This window comes from Staurois parvus, unplaced genomic scaffold, assembly GCF_062004578.1.
Source record: "Staurois parvus isolate SC_StPar_1 unplaced genomic scaffold, SC_StPar_1.0 ptg000149l, whole genome shotgun sequence".
Taxonomy (NCBI): domain Eukaryota; kingdom Metazoa; phylum Chordata; class Amphibia; order Anura; family Ranidae; genus Staurois; species Staurois parvus.
Genome location: NW_028317945.1, coordinates 6310453 through 6328326, shown reverse-complemented (window position 1 = coordinate 6328326; position 17874 = coordinate 6310453). Strand labels below are relative to the sequence as shown.

At 41.2% G+C, this 17874-nt stretch overlaps 1 protein-coding gene across 1 annotated transcript in view; it reads right to left on the bottom strand.

Annotated features, from left to right (window-relative positions):
- Window positions 1–16368, bottom strand: part of LOC149464678 (arf-GAP with dual PH domain-containing protein 1-like) — a 48836-nt gene extending 32468 nt beyond the window's left edge. Inside the window, exons 1-6 of the mRNA XM_089674281.1 lie at window positions 16112–16368; window positions 15192–15322; window positions 10997–11088; window positions 10330–10412; window positions 7763–7875; window positions 2433–2579 (exon numbers count right to left, since the gene is read on the bottom strand). Coding sequence (XP_089530407.1) covers window positions 2433–2579; window positions 7763–7875; window positions 10330–10412; window positions 10997–11088; window positions 15192–15322; window positions 16112–16202 — 657 coding nt within the window. The 5' untranslated portion in view covers window positions 16203–16368. The remainder of the gene's footprint in view (window positions 1–2432; window positions 2580–7762; window positions 7876–10329; window positions 10413–10996; window positions 11089–15191; window positions 15323–16111) is intronic.
- Window positions 16369–17874: the final 1506 nt, after the last annotated feature.

Here is a 17874-nt window from a genome sequence, read left to right as displayed (position 1 = left end):
GTCCTTCTTTCCGGTTTAACTGAGTTACCCGCTCAATCCAGTACTTGGGTACCAGAATCCCAGTGTTTCTGTCTGATACCTACTCTCTGAATTTCTGTCCTTTTCTGGCTATGCTAACCACGGATCTAAAGAAGTGGAATTCCCTTTCTCTCTCTTGGTTTGGCCGATACAACGTCCTCAAGATGAATGTCATGTCAAACTCTTATACTTGCTGCAAGCTTTACCAATCAAACTTCCGCAGGCTCTCTTTCATGAAATACACTTTGCTATCATCAAGTTTGTCTGGCGGGGCAAGCACCCAAGCATAGGTAGAAAGAAAGAGGAACATATGCAGCATACCCAAGGAAAGAGGGACATATGCAGCATGGGGACCAGGTGGGATCCGAACGAGACTGTGGGCTGCTCTTGATGGTGTTTGCAGAGCCCGACTCCCGTTCCGAGCTGTGAAGGTGAGTGTCTCTCTGTTGCTGGGGGGGGGGGGGGTGTTATTGGAAGGCTCTCTCGTGGGGAGGGGGGCAGGGGTGTTGTTGATCACTGGCAGGCTCTCTCCGGTAAGGGGGGGGATAGGGTGTCTGATGTTGGTCAGTGTCAGGCTCTTTCTGCGTCTCTCCTCGGCGGGACTGCCCTGGGGGCAGGAAAATCCCATACAGCACTCTTATCTACCCATCAACTAATCAGCCCCACACTCAATGAAATGAATAGGTTCTTCCATCTCTCCTCTCTGCTTAATTTTCCTTCCCCCATGTCTCCAATCATGGGCCATCTGGGGTTTACAATGGGCCTGATGGACCCCCTTTCCAAATGCAAGACCAGCAGGGGTTATTAAGAGCCTCTCACTTCTTACATCCCTCTGGCTGGGTTCCTACTCAGGAGATGTTAACTAACCGGAAACCTCTCTTGCTTGACCACTGCAGGGCCTCTCAGCTCTCCCATTTTTTGGGATCCCTACTCAAACCTAAATTTTTCCATCAAAAGCTTCACTCATTTGAGTAACTTTGCTTAGGAAAGGGTTCAATCTGCAGATCACTCTCTATCTCTTTTAAAACCCTGCTGGGTTTCCATGCTGCAGAAGATCCACTCTTTCTTTCGAAATGGAAGAGGGACCTGTGAGTTATCTTTACAGATGCCCAAAAGGATCGTATCCCCTTTTTCACACAGAAATCCTCCATTTGCATCAAGTATCAAGAAACTACTTACAAAATCATAATCTGATGGTACAGGACCCCATCAATCCTTGCAAAACTCTTCCCCAATCAAACCGACCTCTGCTGGTGATGTGACCAACACCCAGGCACCATCCTGCATATCTTTGGGGAATGCCCTAAGCTACAAACTTTTTGGCAACCTGTACTCCAACTTATACATAAATTTACAGACATTTCATTACGGGATAACCCAGCCGCTGTCATTCTAAATCTTACCCCAATGTTGGGAAACGTTACCACAAATCCCTCCACAAACATCTCCTAAACTCCTCCAAGGCTTGTATCCCATGTCATTAGAAACAACAGTCCACACCTACAGTGGCCCAATGGCTTGCAAGAGTGTATGATATTGAGCAGATGGAGAACCTGACTGCTGAGCTCTGGGATAAATCAGAGGACCATAAAAAAAAAAAAAGGTGGTTCTACTGGGACCTCTTCCGCTTGTCTGATGAATTACTTCAATACAAGTAGATTCACCTGTACACATATGATTGGTGCTGCCTGCTCTGCCTTTGAGTTTCCTGCACCCTGAGAGGATTTTTTCTTCTCCCCTCTCCACTTTTACCATGCCCCCTGCCCCCCACAACACCACTCCCCTCCCTTATCCAATTCCCCTTCCCCCCCTTTTGTTTTTCTATTTCTACTTTTGCCTCTCTTCATTCCCCCTTTTCCTCTCATAATTTTTCTTATTTCTTTTTCATATCCTTTTCTTTTTATAATATCCACAAAAACTCAGTTTGCACAGATGGTGATAGATTACCTCTCCTTAGCCTTCACCTCAGTTGACAACGGCCCTTCATGACCATTAATGGGACCCGTCTTTTCCTGTTGTAGTCATTGGGACATGCTGTAAGAGGCCCTTGATGGCTGTAGCCTTGCTTTAAAGACAATGGTCTATTTACCAGTTATTTTGGGTGGTCCTATTTATAGAACAATGTACCTACTCTTGGATGCTGTACCTGATGTCTATTTTTGTCTGTCAGTTTTGTGAAGTTACTGTTTTTATTGTACCTGTGTCATACCACTAAATAAAGAATTTAAATATAAATAATTGTACATTACATTGTTATGGAAAAGGAAATACATAATTGTAGTGGTTATTTATTGATCATATCTGTTTGGGATGGACAGCCTGAAATCCTAATCCATAATAATTTCAGGGACATTGCCCTTAGTCCTGGTTCTCTCTAATGATGCCACACATTCAGTAAAATACCAGTAATTTACCTGTCCATCATTGTGATACACAAACATATTTCTGGTTCTGTTATCCTTAATGTATGTGATCTGTAAGCCATGATTGTGTTTCATTTTTGCTGGCTGAAAAGTGACATTCATACTGTCAATTTTAATTACAGCTTTTGGTTCCTTGGCCTAAAAATGAAGACAGATGAAAGTTAGAGGAATGCAGCACATAGTGATTCATATTTGCTATGCAAATTATGTATACATTGAATACATTTTAAACATTGTATCTAAAGCAGGTGAAGGTGCAAAACAGCATTCAGTCATGTTTGGCTTTCCTATTTATATGCAGCTGACATTCTGTATTGTAGGAGCCATACCAGAGACAGTTGGCCAACTGGCATTTTCAAAGGGAGGTAAGCATTGGCAGCTTCCATATTACTTGTAGAACAGGTTTCCTTTAACGGGTGCCTAATTTGTCATGGTAACTGGTAATATAGATACTGTATATTTCTACAAATCCATTTAGTTAAAAGAACTTGTATATGTGGGTGCTGTATGATGTCAATAAAGATTCAGAATAAACACAGACATGTACAGAATGCCTAGTTTAAGGCCTTATGTACACTGGATGTTTGGCCATCACTTTTAGATGACTTTCCTCCTGGCAGCAGCATTTTGGCAGAAAAAGCGCTTGACACTTGTAAATGTGTGTAAGGCGTTTAGGTGTGTCAAGCGCTTGGGCGTCAATTCAATGTATTGACTAGTATAATAATTTATTCTGGCCATTTCTTTGCCAAACAAACCTAGCCTTAACGCTCGTTTACACGAGTTAAGCCAAAATGCTGCTGCTCCTGGACTTGCTGCTGTGTGTTTTTTTTATGCCTCTGAACACCCCTGCCTCTAATCTCCTCTAACCATCAGCATACATTTATAGAGAAGGATCACAAAAGTAGAGAAGAGATACAGAGGGAATGAGAGTGCCTGTGGATGAAAGAGGGAGGGGATAAGGGATATATGGTGGCATTTGTACAGGAAGGGTGGGGTGTTGGGTAGGAGTTGATAGGATCTGTGCTTAGGAAGGAGGGGGGATGCAAGTGAATTTATGCAACAAGGAGGGCTTGGGGGGGGGGGGGAATATGAGAATATGAGAAGGATATTTGCTGAGGGAATAAGCCGATTTGTGCACAAGAGGGAGGGGGTGGAAGGGAGAATGTATACTAGGAGTGGGGTTTGGAGGGGTTAAGAGGATTTATTGTGGCATTTGTAAAAGAAGGGGGGGTGGGAGGTTGGGAAAGGATCCTATGAGAGGATATTGTTGTATTTTGATAATTTCCCTCTACAGTGGGCCTCCGTATACAATATTGCCTTTCCTCTGGTTTTGCCAACTCCTGCACATTGTGAGCCCCCCACAGGCTGGGTGGGCCCCATTCTGGATGACCTTTGCTTCTGCCTTTGTCCTCTGGATGTAAATCTATGTGGTGGACCTGGTGGGGTACGAGTTACTGCCTTGATTTAGACTCAATATAATTATGGTTGTGAGTTATTTTCTTTGTGTTTTTTTTTCTCCCCTTCCCTCTCCCCTCCTATACTGTGTATTGATGCTATGTGGAATATGACTTTTTTTTTTTTCTTTTTTCATTGTATCTTATTTTGTACTGTGATCTATCCTTCACAACTTTGTCTTCTGTCATAACAACATGTGTGAAAACAGAAAAGTCCTGAGGAATTGGATGTTTAACCACAAAAAGCGTAGACCTTGGCTCTCATCTTTAAATTCATTCTGTATTGTTCTCTGTGGTCTTACAGATGCACCCTACAATGATTATTATTATTATTATACAGGATTTATATAGCGCCAACAGTTTGCTCAGCGCTTTACAATGATAAATATTTAAACGGATGTTGTTACACCTATCTTGGTCTAGTTTATAAAGGATCTTTGGAATAAAAAGAAATATTTTATGATATGGTTACATATTTAGTCTGGCTGAAAAAAGACAAAATGTCCATCCAGTTCAACCATTATAAAAAAAAAAGTTTTAATCCTACACCCACAGTTGATCCAGAAGAAGGCAAAAAAACCCAGCAAATCATAATCCAATTTGCTACTGCAGGGGAAAAAATTCCTTCCTGATCCCCCGAGAGGCAATGTTCAATTTTTGTGGTCTTTATTTCCTTTTTGCATATTCTGTTATATTCTTTGCAATATTTAAACGATGATAGCGTTCTTTCATTTTTAAATTTAATAAAAGCTTTTTTCTTATTATCTATAGCTTTTTTAGCTTTGGTCGTAAGCAACATAGGTTTGATTTTTAGCCTTTTAAACTTGTTGCCCATGGGAATATATTTTGCAGTCTGTTCACATACAGTCTTTTTCAAGAACGCCCATTTCTGTGTTGTGTTAATTCATGCCAATATTTCCTCATAGTCTAAGTCTTGGAGAGCAGCTCTCAGCCTTGGAAAATTAGTTCTCTTAAAATTGAGCATTTTTATTTTTCCCATATATGCTTGCTGTTTACAGCTAACAATAAATGAAATCATGTTATGATCACTGCTACCCAAATGTTCTTTTATATGGAGATTCATAATAAGCTCTCTATATATGGTGTTTGTGAATTACCTCTGTAGACATATTTAAGGTCCCCTTTATTTTGTCCGATTGTTGGTTTGGGAAAGGGTGGATAGGATTTAAGCTAAGGGAGAATAGGAAGATTTGCGCAGTGGAACTGTGGAAAGGTATGGGGGAGAAGAGGACTTGTAAAAGGAGGAGTTGGAGGGAAGAGGATTTGTTCTGGGAGAAATTTGGAGGGAGGGGGTGCTGGGAGGGGAAGGGGGTTTATACTGGGATACTAGGTGGGTTGATTTGTACTAGAAGGGAAAGAGGATTTGTGCTGGGAGGGGAAATAGGTAGAAGATTGTGCCAGGAGAGGGATATGGGAGGGTGGAAGAGGATTTGTCCTGGGAGGTTGGATTGAGGGGGGCGGATTGGAGGAGAGGATTTCTACTAGAAGGGGGATTTGGGGGGAGATATATGCTGGAAAGGGTAGAAGATTTATACTTGGAGGGGAATGGGATTGAGAAGATTTGTGCTAGAAGAGGGGAGAGAATTTGTACTGGCAAGAGAGATTTAGGGAGGAAGATTTGTGCTGGAGGGGTGGAATGGGGAGATTTGTGCTACATCCTTTTCATTTTGTACTCCTGATCCCTCTGGTGCTTTACACATTCCTGGCCCATGCTCTCTTTGTGTTTTATACTCCTAAATCCAGCACTGAGTGCAGCACTGTGTGTGTTACATAGTCCCGACAGTTGAATTCTTTGCATTATTTACTCCAGACTCCTGCACTCTGCTTTACAGACTCACTCCTGCATATATACACTACATTGTACATTACATACATTTCACCAAAGTATTTATTGTCTCAGCAGCAGGGGCGGACTGACAACTCATGGGGCCCCTGGGCAATAGGGGATCATGGGGCCCCTGTGTCCTTGCCCAAACTCAAAAAAGCCTATGTAAAAGGTACCAGGGGCATCTCATGGGGCCCCCTACTGACCCCGGGCCCTTGGGCAGTGCCTGAGTTTCCAAATGGTCAGTCCGCCCCTGCTCATCAGTTACTGGTTGCTGAGCATTCCCTATTTTAATTAGGTTCTTTTTTTAAAACTTGAGCTCAGGAAGATATTTTCCCCTTCATGACCAGGCTAATTTTTGCAGTTTGGCACGGTGCTACTAACTTGCATTTGTACAGTCATGTAAGTATGCAAAAAAAATGTATATAATTTTTTCACACAAATAGAGTTTTCTTTTGGTGGTATTTGATCACCACTGGGTTTTTTATTTTTTTGTGATATAAACAAAAAAGATACAACATTTTGAAAAAGAAAACAATATTTTCTACTTTCTGCTATAAAACATATCCAATAAAAATTAAAACAATTAAATTGCTTCATACATTTTGGTCAAAATGTATTCTGATACACATCTTTGGTAAAAAGAAATCCCAATAAGTGTATATTGATTGCTTTGTGTGAAAGTTATAGCGTCTACAAACTAGAATTTGTATTCATTAATTTTTTTGTAATGGTGGCAATCAGCAACTTAAAGTAGGACTGTGGTAGTACGGCGGGCAATATTACACTAACTGACAGTTTGTGGGGCCTGACTAACTGCCACTGACTTCTTCAGGGACACCAATACAGTGAACAGTGCTAATAATATACATTGACACTGTACTAAAGGCACTGGCTGGTTAGGGGTTAACAAATTAGGGCAATAAAAGGTTTAACTGTATGCCTAACATTGTGTTAAACGTTTACTGTGTGCTGATTTTACTAAGGGATGTGTCAGTTTTATTCCCTACCTTACAGGGAAACAAAGGTCGGCACATTGCCTCTGTCAGGGCAGAGCTCTGTGTTGTTTACAATCACAGAGCTCTGTCTTGTCATCCGCTCTGCCGATCAGCTGGTCCTGCAATAAATGATTGGTTGGAACCTACTGATCTGCTTGTGCTGTAAGGAAACAAAGTACAGCCAGAGCAGTATCAGATATGTAATCCAACATAGTGGGCTGCCCTGCAGCAGAATATCTGTGTGGGGTTGTCCACAAGCTGTTAAGGTAAACAGAGACAAAGTGTTAGCTCTCTATCTATTTTTAGTGTGGAAAAAAGAGTACTGTATGTAATTTCAGTGTTTTTTTTTTAATTATTATGCTGATGTTTATATGTGTTCGTGAGACTGTTACTTGAGGGGAGCAGTTTGCCATCTTTGCCCTGGGCACTGGATGACCTTGTCCCAGCACTGGTAGTGACCATTCTGCTTGAGGTTACTGCACAATGGAGTAGATCTAGAACTGACATATAATATATAAGCTAATATAACTTGTTCATTCTTCTAGTTGTAACCATAAAAAATTAATCACTGAGTTGTCAGCCAGAACCAATAAGATGCTACTGACCATGATGATGAGAGATATGTTGACAGCACACTAAAAAGATTGATAGAAATGATGCTGTTGACAATGTACTGCAATGGCCATATTGGAGATGTTTAACTAGGTAAGCAATGTTTTTCATTTGTAAATCAGTGAATGGTGATCTGATGTTCATAACCACATTATGGGGGGATTTACTAAAACTGGTGCAGCTGTGCATAGTACCCAATCAGCTTCTAATTTCAGCTTGTTCAGTTAAGCTTTTACAATAAAACCTGGAAGCTGATTTGCTTCTATTCAGAGTTGCAGCAGATTTTGCACTCTCCAGTTTTAGTAAATAACCCCCTATGTGTTAATTTTAAAAGACAGTTGCTAAAAACACAGATGTGATGTGATTTCCATTACTAATACTGATTATTTCTCACGTTTAGAAGTTGCTTACATCTGCTTTTGTGAAGTATTTTAAAGTGCCATCTATCAATGTAAGGACAAATCTTCTTGCCAAATACTGTCCGTTATCTCGTCCTCGCTTTAATAGAGTCCCCTCCTTCACTCCTACAAGCAAACATATAGTTCTGTTAACATCAAGTGGAAAGTTGTCAAACTGTTTTAGGGTGGTAAGATTCCACTGCAAGAGCTGAGACACAAACCATCATACTGGCTATTGCTGTTCCAGCATTTAGATGCTGCCATACTACCAAAAAAAACAAAAAACCCTATTTATCACAAATGTGGACTTTCAAACTGACCATATGATGAAAACCATATTAAAGCAAAGGATTTCAGAGCAATCAGATGATCCTAAGGGTTGACCACTGTTCAGGTTACCATGACTAGAGCCATGGATAAGGGGGTACCACCAGTCCTCCTGTATGTGGCCCAGACCAGCAGAGGGGCCAGGGTAGCTGGGTGAATTGGATGTGGGAAGGGAGGGTGATCAACACGGTGGGGGGGTGGGCAATTACTGGAACCAATCCCCTCTATGACTCTCTCTGCAGCATATGAAAGCTGGGTTCTTCTCCTCTCCCTCTCTGGTTTTCAGCTGCTGCAGAGAGAGCCATACAGGGGTCCCAGTAATTGCCCCCCCCCACCATGCTGATCATCCTCCCTGTGCACATCTAATTCACCCAGCTGCCTGGGCCCCCACAGTGCCGGCTTCCCTCCTCTCCTTCATAACAACAGCTGCAAGCAAACAATAGGATCATTCAGGATGGAGAGTGGGGGAAGGGTCCGGTAAATATGTCACATTTACCAGACCCTTTCTTTGCAAAGTGAATTTCACCACAATTACCAAGCTCTGGGGATACTTATCCCTTGCAAAGTGAACACCCTATTTGTCTTTAGCAAATTGACCCCATTGACTGCATGGCAGCAAAGATCAGGAGAAAACAGGCCACCAACAGAGAGAGGTATAAATATCTGTGATCCCAGACATGATTGACCAATCACTGAGCAGACTATTGTGTGCAGGAGCTCTTGTGTGTGATGACACACCTGAGGAGATTCACAAATGTATTTGTAGGCTTGCCAAGTCACATGGGAAGCATCAGTATAGGAGGCGCAGTCATGGGGGGTCTAAGATGAGTGATCAAGATGTGCAACCTGTGAATGACCATCAAATAATCCTCTAGAGGAATAGGTGAATGAGAGGAAAGTCCTTTGCATAGATTCAGAAATACATGCAGCTGAATTTACATTTACATCTTGATCTCATATACAAATCTATCTTGTGTTCACACTGGGCCTCCTTACTGGTCAGTGACAGTTCATCACATAAAGGCCTTGTTCCCATGGGCTGACTACAGCGTACACTTCTGCAAGTGCTGTGTTTGCCCTCACAGGGATGCAGAGATGTCCCATGCGTCCTCATGCAGGCAGTCCCTTTTGTGTCAACTGGGATGCAGCGGCTGAACGGGCACAGCCGCTGCTCCTGATTTTACAGCCATATGGTTGTGCGACCCCAAACATAGACAGGAACAGGAAAGTGAGTAAAGGGCAAGATTTGCATATACCTTAGGCTTCGTTCACATCTATGCAGGTGATTGCAGGTGTGGGTATTGCAGCAATTCCTGCACCACCTGCAGTCAAAATGCAACATGTTTGCAGGTGCAGGAACTGCAGGGAAAACAAATGGTGCAAAAGCTGTTTTTTTTTTAGAATAGTACCCATTCAAATGTAAACACAGGCCACAAACCTGCATAGAAGTGAACCAGGCATTAACCTGTGCTTTGCATTTTTTTTTCATCAAAGGCTTGAATTGCCAATTTTGCCTGGTTAATTCTAATGTAAATCTTTGCTGTGCCCATGCAGGGCAAAGCAACAGGTTCACTTTAATGCAGCCCACCACAGACGCATATATTTCCCTAAATTGTACTCTCCCACCACTTCATTAGGTTTCAGGAGTTACAGGAAGAAAAGTGAGTTACAGATTGGCAGTCATATATTACACGAGAACTTCAGAATCCCTGAAGAGTGAGTGACATAGTCCTCCATATCTGGAAGCCAGGCAATAGTTCTTGACACTGGACTACATTCACATAAACACTTACATATAGATTTCCCTTAGTTAAAATTAAGGAAATTTATAACTGGCCCACTTTCATTTTTTGGGGGGGAAAGAGGAAAGGCGATGGTGAGCTTTAGTGTGTGGCCTTTATCATATTATCAGGTGATTCTCATGGTGGTCCGTTGAGAATTCCCTAGAAGATTAAAAAAGGGTAGATATCTGCCTACCTATTTAAAGTGCAGTGAGAACTGATTAAGACAGGAAATAAACTGTAGGTAGCTTGTCCTATAACATCTGATAAACATAAGAGTAAAACAAAGAAAAATTATCCTATGACATGTTCAATGTATGACATTTCTGAAATATAATTCTCATATTTTGCTAATGATATTTTCATCGTCATACCTTCCGTGGGTAATACATACTGTTCTTTGAAATCACAATAAATGTTAGTGTCTATTGCAGTTGCAAATTGCAGTGTATCCAACTCCCCGGCTTCTTACCCTTAAGAAGGCCATCTGAACCTTCTTTTTTCACAAATTCTTTACGTTCATATTTAGCTCGTATCCACTGTTCTCGCAACACACTGTAAACAAGGAAACAAGGTTAATAAATGAGAAAAACGTTAAACACAATGTAACGTGAGCCCACAGAGAATAATAACAGGAAAACCAAAGAGTAATGGAAGCCTAGAGAAAAAGTAGTAAGATAATAAGGAAATGAAGTGGATGATAAGATATTGTGAATGTTCTGCTTATGGCTAGGTTCACACTTATGCAACTTGCGTTTGATCTGTTTCCGCAGTGCGTTTTGCATTTTTGCACATGCCATTTTTACGCGTTTTGCATTATTTTATTCTTCTTGCTAGGCAGATTTAAAATGCAAAACGCATCATAAACGCGGCAAGAATGCATCAATAACACACTACAAACTTTTCTGAAGCGTTTCCATTGAAGTCTATAGAACCAAAAGTGCAACTTTTTCCGTTTAAAAAAGTCCCTGACTCTTTCCAGAAAATGTGGAGATGTAAACCTGTCCTACAGGAAATCATGTTAAATGGACTGTAATGAGTTTCTGCAAAACACAAAACACTGCAAAAAATGCTTAGGTGTGAACCTAGGGTTGACAGTAGGTGGGACATTCAGAAAGTGACAGGGTCAGATTGCTTACTGGCAGTCTAGATGTGTCGGTCTGTAGAAATACACAGGAACGTATGCCTCATACATTGCTTTAGCTGCATAATTTCCGTGCTTTTGTAGAAACTGAGAAAGCAAGAAGCAGGTAAGTAAGCAAATGCAAACAAGGAAACAAAGTCATGAAAACATTTGTGGTTTGTTACTAATGGTTACACAGGAATGATTGGAAACATTAAGGGCCAGTTCACACCAGAATGGGTTTTGAACGTGGTGCGAGCAATGTGCTCAGAATGCAGATTGCCAGCACCAGCACCGTGTTCAAAATGCACTGCAGGTGCAGTCTGCAGTGGGTATCAAGTAAATGACACCCCAAACACAAGTCATGCGCAGTGCATTTGCCCCCACCAGACTGCATGGTACAGAAGTTCCATGCAATGCGGTTGCATTGAGTTTTCAAAAGCAGAGCATGCACTTCTTTTGGTGTGGTGCAGTGTTATTTCAGCCTATTCATAATGAATGGGCTAAAATCACACCATATAGAACATGCATGTGAATCACACAGGAACGCATAGTGCATTCATGTATGATTTCAGTTTGAGGTAATTTATTACCTCAGACCTTTCATCATTTTTGTTGTCCATCTCTGAACTCCTAGTATCTTTTTGTAAGTGAGGTCTCCAGAACTGGACACAGTATTCTAAATGAGGTCTAACTAAAGATCTATATAGGAGAATCAGGACCTCCTTCCTCCTGCTGGTGAACCCTCTAGTGATGGATCATATAATTCTATTCACTTTTCCCACCTCATGGTCACACTGTTTGCTCATTTTGCAATCATCTGAAATAAGTACCCCCCCCCCCCCCCCCCAATATTATACTCTATCAAAATAATTATTTTTCCCTTTGTGCCTTTATGACCAATAAAGTCAGACAACACATCTCCAAATATATCACCAAAAGAAAGCTGTATTTGTGTGAAAAAAGGATGTAAATTTAATTTATGTACCGTATTGCATGACCGCGCAATTGTCAATCAAACTAGTGCAGTGCTGTATTTGGTAAAAAATGGTGTAAATTGCAGTATCTATACCATAGTTTGTAGAGGCTACAACTTTCACACAAAGCAATCAATATACACTTATTGAGATTTACCAAAAACATGTAGCAGAATACATTTTGGCCTAAATTCATAACTGACTTTCAGTTTACTATATATTTTTTATAGCCGAAAGTAAAAAATATAATTTTTCTTAAAAATGTTAGTTTTTTTTTTTGTTATAGCACGAAAAATCAAAAAGTGCACAGGTGATCAAATACCACGGAAAGAAAGCTCTATTTGTGTGAAAAAAAAGATGTAAATTTTGTTTGGGTACAGCATTGCATGACCATCCAGTTATCAGTTGAAATAGTGCAGCGCCGAATAGCAAAAAGAGGCCTGGTCATTAACCTCCTTGGCGGTATTCCCAAGTGTAGCTTGGGGTAAAATTTCAGTACCAAGAGCGGTAACCCCGAGCTACTCTCGGGCTTACCATGCGGCGTTGCTCAGGGAGTCCCTGCAGCACTTACCTTGTCTTTCGCTCCCGCGATGTGTCCCCTGCAGCGTCCCCGGCCATCTCCTCCGGCCGATGCCGGCATCCGGCTTCCGTGTTCCGGTCCCTGTGACGTCGGGACGTACGGGCGCCGGAACCGGCGGCAAATTTGAAATTTTAAAAAAATTTCATTTTTTTTACAATGATTATTATATAGTAAAACATTGCTGTTTCAATGCATTTCACATATATTTTGTCCCTACTGCTTTGTCCTGTGCCCTGCCTGCATTTTGACTATTCTTTCTGCCTGGAAACTTAGAAAAGTCCATGGCGTCCAAAAAGCGTCCCTTTATGTCAAAAGCGGTTGTAGACCAGCTAGAGAACAGCGATAGTAAATCACAACCACTTGCAGAATTGAGTGATAATGATTTGTGGGGAAATTTGTCATCAGACACCGAAAACGATTTTGCGACTTTGCTCAGCGATGTGCGAATTTGCCTCTGTATTTCCAATTTCAGTTTGATTATATTATTGAATTAAATATATTATTATTTTTTATGATTATTTATTAAATTATAATTTATGATTTCGTGTTTCAAGTTTTATCATATCCGGAATGTTTACTAGACTCTTGTTCGGACAGATTTTAGTGAGTTATTCCTAAAAATTACAGCCTACAATAAAAAACTACATATTTCCATGCAAAAAAATGGTACCGCTTTCAGCACAAAAAATCGGAAATAATCATACCGCCAAGGAGGTTAAGGGGGGGTAAATCCTCAGGATGGCAAGTGGTTAAACGAGTCTTCTAAAATACACTGGCACTATGTCAATAAATAAGAAAACTCTCTTTTAAATACTCTTATTCCAAATACACAGGTTAAAGCAGAACTCTAGGCAAACAGCTCTGAAATCATGGTAATAGCACTTCCTTAACTGACAGCGAATATAAGGGGGGAAAAAAGGATGATTCTTTAGCCACCATACTTCCTCCAGCCTATAATTGGACAATAAATGAGCAGGACAATTACAAGGTAATCTCTTTACTTTCCTACCCTGTAAACGTATTCACCATTATGCTGAGGAGCACTGTGCAAAGAAAAAAAAACCTGATTGGCTCAGGCTGCCAAAGCTCCCTCTCCCAGTCTTGGAGTGTATGATGCCTGCCTTTACACACACATGAACTTTAATGCCATCCCAGTCTTAGTCCGTAGGGTTCAATATTAAGTTGACCCACCCTTTGCAGCAATAACAGCTTCAACTCTTCTGGGAAAGCTGTCCACAAGTTTTAGAAGTGTGTCTATGGGAATGTTTGACCATTCTTCCAGAAGTGCATTTGTGAGGTCAGGCACTGATGTCGGACGAGAAGGCCTGGCTCACAGTCTCTGCGGTAATTCATCCCAAGGGTGTTCTATCGGGTTGAGGTCAGGACTCGTGCGGGCCAGTCAAGTTCCTCCACCCCAGACTCGCTCATCCATGTCTTTATGGACCTTGCTTTGTGCACTGGTGTGCATTCATGTTGGAACAGGAATGGGCCATCCCCAAACTGTTCCCACAAAGTTGGGAGCATTAAATTGTCCAAAATGTTTTGGTATGTTGATGCCTTAAGAGTTCCATTTATTGAAACTTAGGGGCCAAGCCAAACCATTGAAAAACAACCCCACACCATAATCCCCCCTCCACCAAACTTTACACTTGGCACAATGCAGTCAGGCAAGTACTGTTCTCCTGGCAACAGCCAAACCCAGACACGTCCATCGGATCGCCAGAGAAGCATGATTCGTCACCCAAGAGAACACTACTCCACTGCTCTAGAGTCCAGTGGCAGCGTGCTTTACACCACTGCATCCGGCACTTTGCATTGCACTTGGTGATGTAAAGCTTGGATGCAGCTACTTGGCCATGGAAACCTTTTACATGAAGCTCTCTACACTCTATTGTGCTAATCTGAAGGCCACATGAAGTTTGGAAGTCTTTAGCTATTGACTCTGCAGACAGTTGGCACTGTGTCTGCGCTGACCCAGCCTGCGCTGACCCAGCTCTGTCATTTTACATGGCCTACCACTTCATGGCTGAGTTGCTGTTGTTCCCAGTTGCTTCCACTTTGTTATAATACCACTAACAGTTGACCATGGAATATTTAGTAGCAAGGAAATTTAATGGACGGACTTATTGCACAGATGGCAACCTATCACAGTACCACGCTTGAATTCACTGAGCTCCTGAGAGTGACCCATCCTTTCAAAAATGTTTGTAGAAACAGTCTGCATGCCTAGGTGATTTTTTACACCTGTGGCCATGGAGGAGATTGGAACACCTGAATCGAATGATTTGGAGGGGTGTCCTAATACTTTTGTCAATATAGTGTATGTGCGGGCTGGCCCTTTCCAAAAGGGTCTGAAACAATTTTCAGCCCAGTGATTTCCAATGTCATATACTTTAAGAATTCACACTTGAATCGCACCTGAACCGGAGAACAAAGTCACACTGGACGGGGCTAAAATCAAAATGGCAGCACATATGTAAACTCGGGCTAAAACTGTTATCAATTTATAGCTGATAAGGCTCAGCACTATAATTAAATTAAATAATGACCCAATTCTACTAAAGAAATAAATCCAAGGAAAAGGCTCCTTAAATAATAGCATTGTTTGTGTACTTTCAGATATGGACCCAGCAAAGAAATAAAGGGCATGTTACCTCTATTTGGTCCTCTTCCCACTTGGCCATACTTAATGACTTCACTTTACTGATGTCTGAAAGATTTCTGTGTATACCACAACATGTCACACACAAGAAAACACCCAGTGTACTGGATGCCCACTGAGGGTCTAAAAAGAAAATAAATGAATTATGGTAATGAAGGTTTCTACAACTTGATAAAGTACTCATCAAATATATGTCTACCAAAAACTGACCACAAACATAAACTTAACAAGATTAGAAGCCTATGCCTAACCTTAGTACCCCACATAGTCGCTATAACACCCAACCATAAGGAAGAATTAGGTTTCAGACACAGAGGTTCCCTGCTAAGTGAACAGGATGTTGAGCAATAGTGGCTTCCTATGAACTCACAGCAACCAATGTGTATTGTGAGTAAGGGTTGACCACCACAGGCCCTTAAGGGATGCCCAGCCGCCAGATCATTAGGTACTCAAATAATATTTTGTCTAATTACCTAAACCCATTACTGACTCTAAAGCAATGGGAGACACCTGAGCATCAAGGAGTTGCACAGCATTTTCTACATTTTGGCAAGACAGTTCGAGGAATAACACCCACACCTATACTTACACGTTGAATGGTGTATTTCATGTTCCTCACCTTAGGGAGAGGAGTGGATATGAACATAATCTCTCTGAGCTGTGTGGCTTTCTTCACTTAATATTTATTGTAACATTTACCTTCCTTCACTGCAAGTTCCAGTAAATGCTCTGGCAAGTGCTAGTATTTGCACAATCTATGAAAAAATTAATTAACTGAAAAACATACCCAATCTGTAGGTTTATATAAAGGAATGGGAAACTGCCCAAGCTGGTGATATCACAGTTTACTATGTGCCTGTGCTTCCCTAAACTACATTTGCCAGTCTCACTTCCTCTTCAGTTGGTTCTCACCTGGCTCTCCGCAGTCTGCACATGTTGTATTTCCTTCTTTTCTGGCCAAAATCCTGACAGATTTTTTGTTCCAGTCCTGATCCTCAGACATTCCAGTTTAGGGTATAAAACAAAATAAATACTTCTGAAAAACGTTAACACTCTTGTGACACGTAGGTTCCTCTGTCAGATGTGACACTCATGCAAAGGAGGAAGATTAAAGGTGCACATATGTTGTTACGATCACCTTTACCTGCCTCCTCTTAGGGCGAGGCCAGTAGTGCTGTCTGCCAGGAAAAGCTGAGCAAACTCTTATTATGCAGGCTCCTTAAAGGGGGAGGGAAATTTTATTTGGTAAACCTGTTTTTCAACATTTTAGGCCCACAAGACTTCCTTGCAAGAGGCTAAAGAGTATTCGCCAGGACTTGTACATACCAGCACACTCACACATATAATGGGACACTCACTTATAAATGTACTTAAATTTAATTACCATCACTAATACAAGTATATAGTTACATATATGGATACAGTATGTAGACGATTTATACTTGACAACATTACACCAATATCATTTTAATATTGTTTTGAAGCCTTTCTATATACTGCAAATTTATTTGCATTATTTTATGTGTATCTTTGTACATGTTTGGAAACAAATTATCGTTGTCCTCATTTTTTTGCCCAAGATTTTACACAATAATGACTTTTGAATGCTTAGATAGACTTTTAGAAGAGATCAGATACATGTAGATACATTTTTCATTGTGTGCTGCTATAAAAACCTTGTTTGTACACATTATGGGAACTAGCACCAAGGGCAGAGCTTTTGAAGCACACAGTCACTCCCGTCTTTTTTAAAGGCCATTTTTGCCCAATTTTATTTAAAGGAAAGTTCCAAACAACATAGGTTTCCCACGCAGGGGTATCCACCATCAATGCAAACAAAACAAAGATTCAGCCTCCTGGCTCTCTTTAGCAGCACCGCTGCTCAGGCTCCATGCCTCGGTCCTCTTGACCATTCACATGCAACACACTGCACCTGGGTTAGTGCCTTTCCCAGCACTCCTGTTTCTCCAGCCCACAGGCTTGGGCCCTCTGTCTGCTCTGCCAGACTTCACTGTGCCACCATGCACACTTGTGGCTGCTTCCTTGCACCCACATGGACTCCTAGGAAGGGTGGAGCCCAGAACCCTGGTCCTGACATTAGAAGAGATCCACACACACCTGACCAATCAGTCTCCTGGCCATTCCTGGTCCTAGGATTGGAGATTTCATCCCTCCAAAAGCCAGTTTCCTCTGTATTAAACAAATACTCTGAAGCCCCTCAACCTGCCTTGTTGAGAATCCCGGGTGAAATATCCTGTTTATTTTGTGACAGATCACCACACTGTCACAACATATATATTGTAATTAAATATGTACATTAGGAAAGATCAATGTATACAAAGGCCTTGGTTTTTGGTTTGTAGTGTTAAACAAAGATTGTGTGGCATTGTTCCTTCTCACATTACAAGTCTATGGGAGTCTCTGTATAAAAAATTAGCTGTGGGACTATGTCAATGAATTGCAAAGGGGCAACAAATCTTCACCATAATTTGCATAATACATTTATAGCCCTTTATCAGTGCCATCTAGTGGCAATAGTGCAGTATTATTCCTGAAATACCTCGATAAGAAAAAATACTGCATTATTGCTAATAGATGGCGTTGACAATCCTAGAAAATAAACGTATTAAGCAAAATACAGCAAACATTCATTGTATATGTGCCATATACCTATG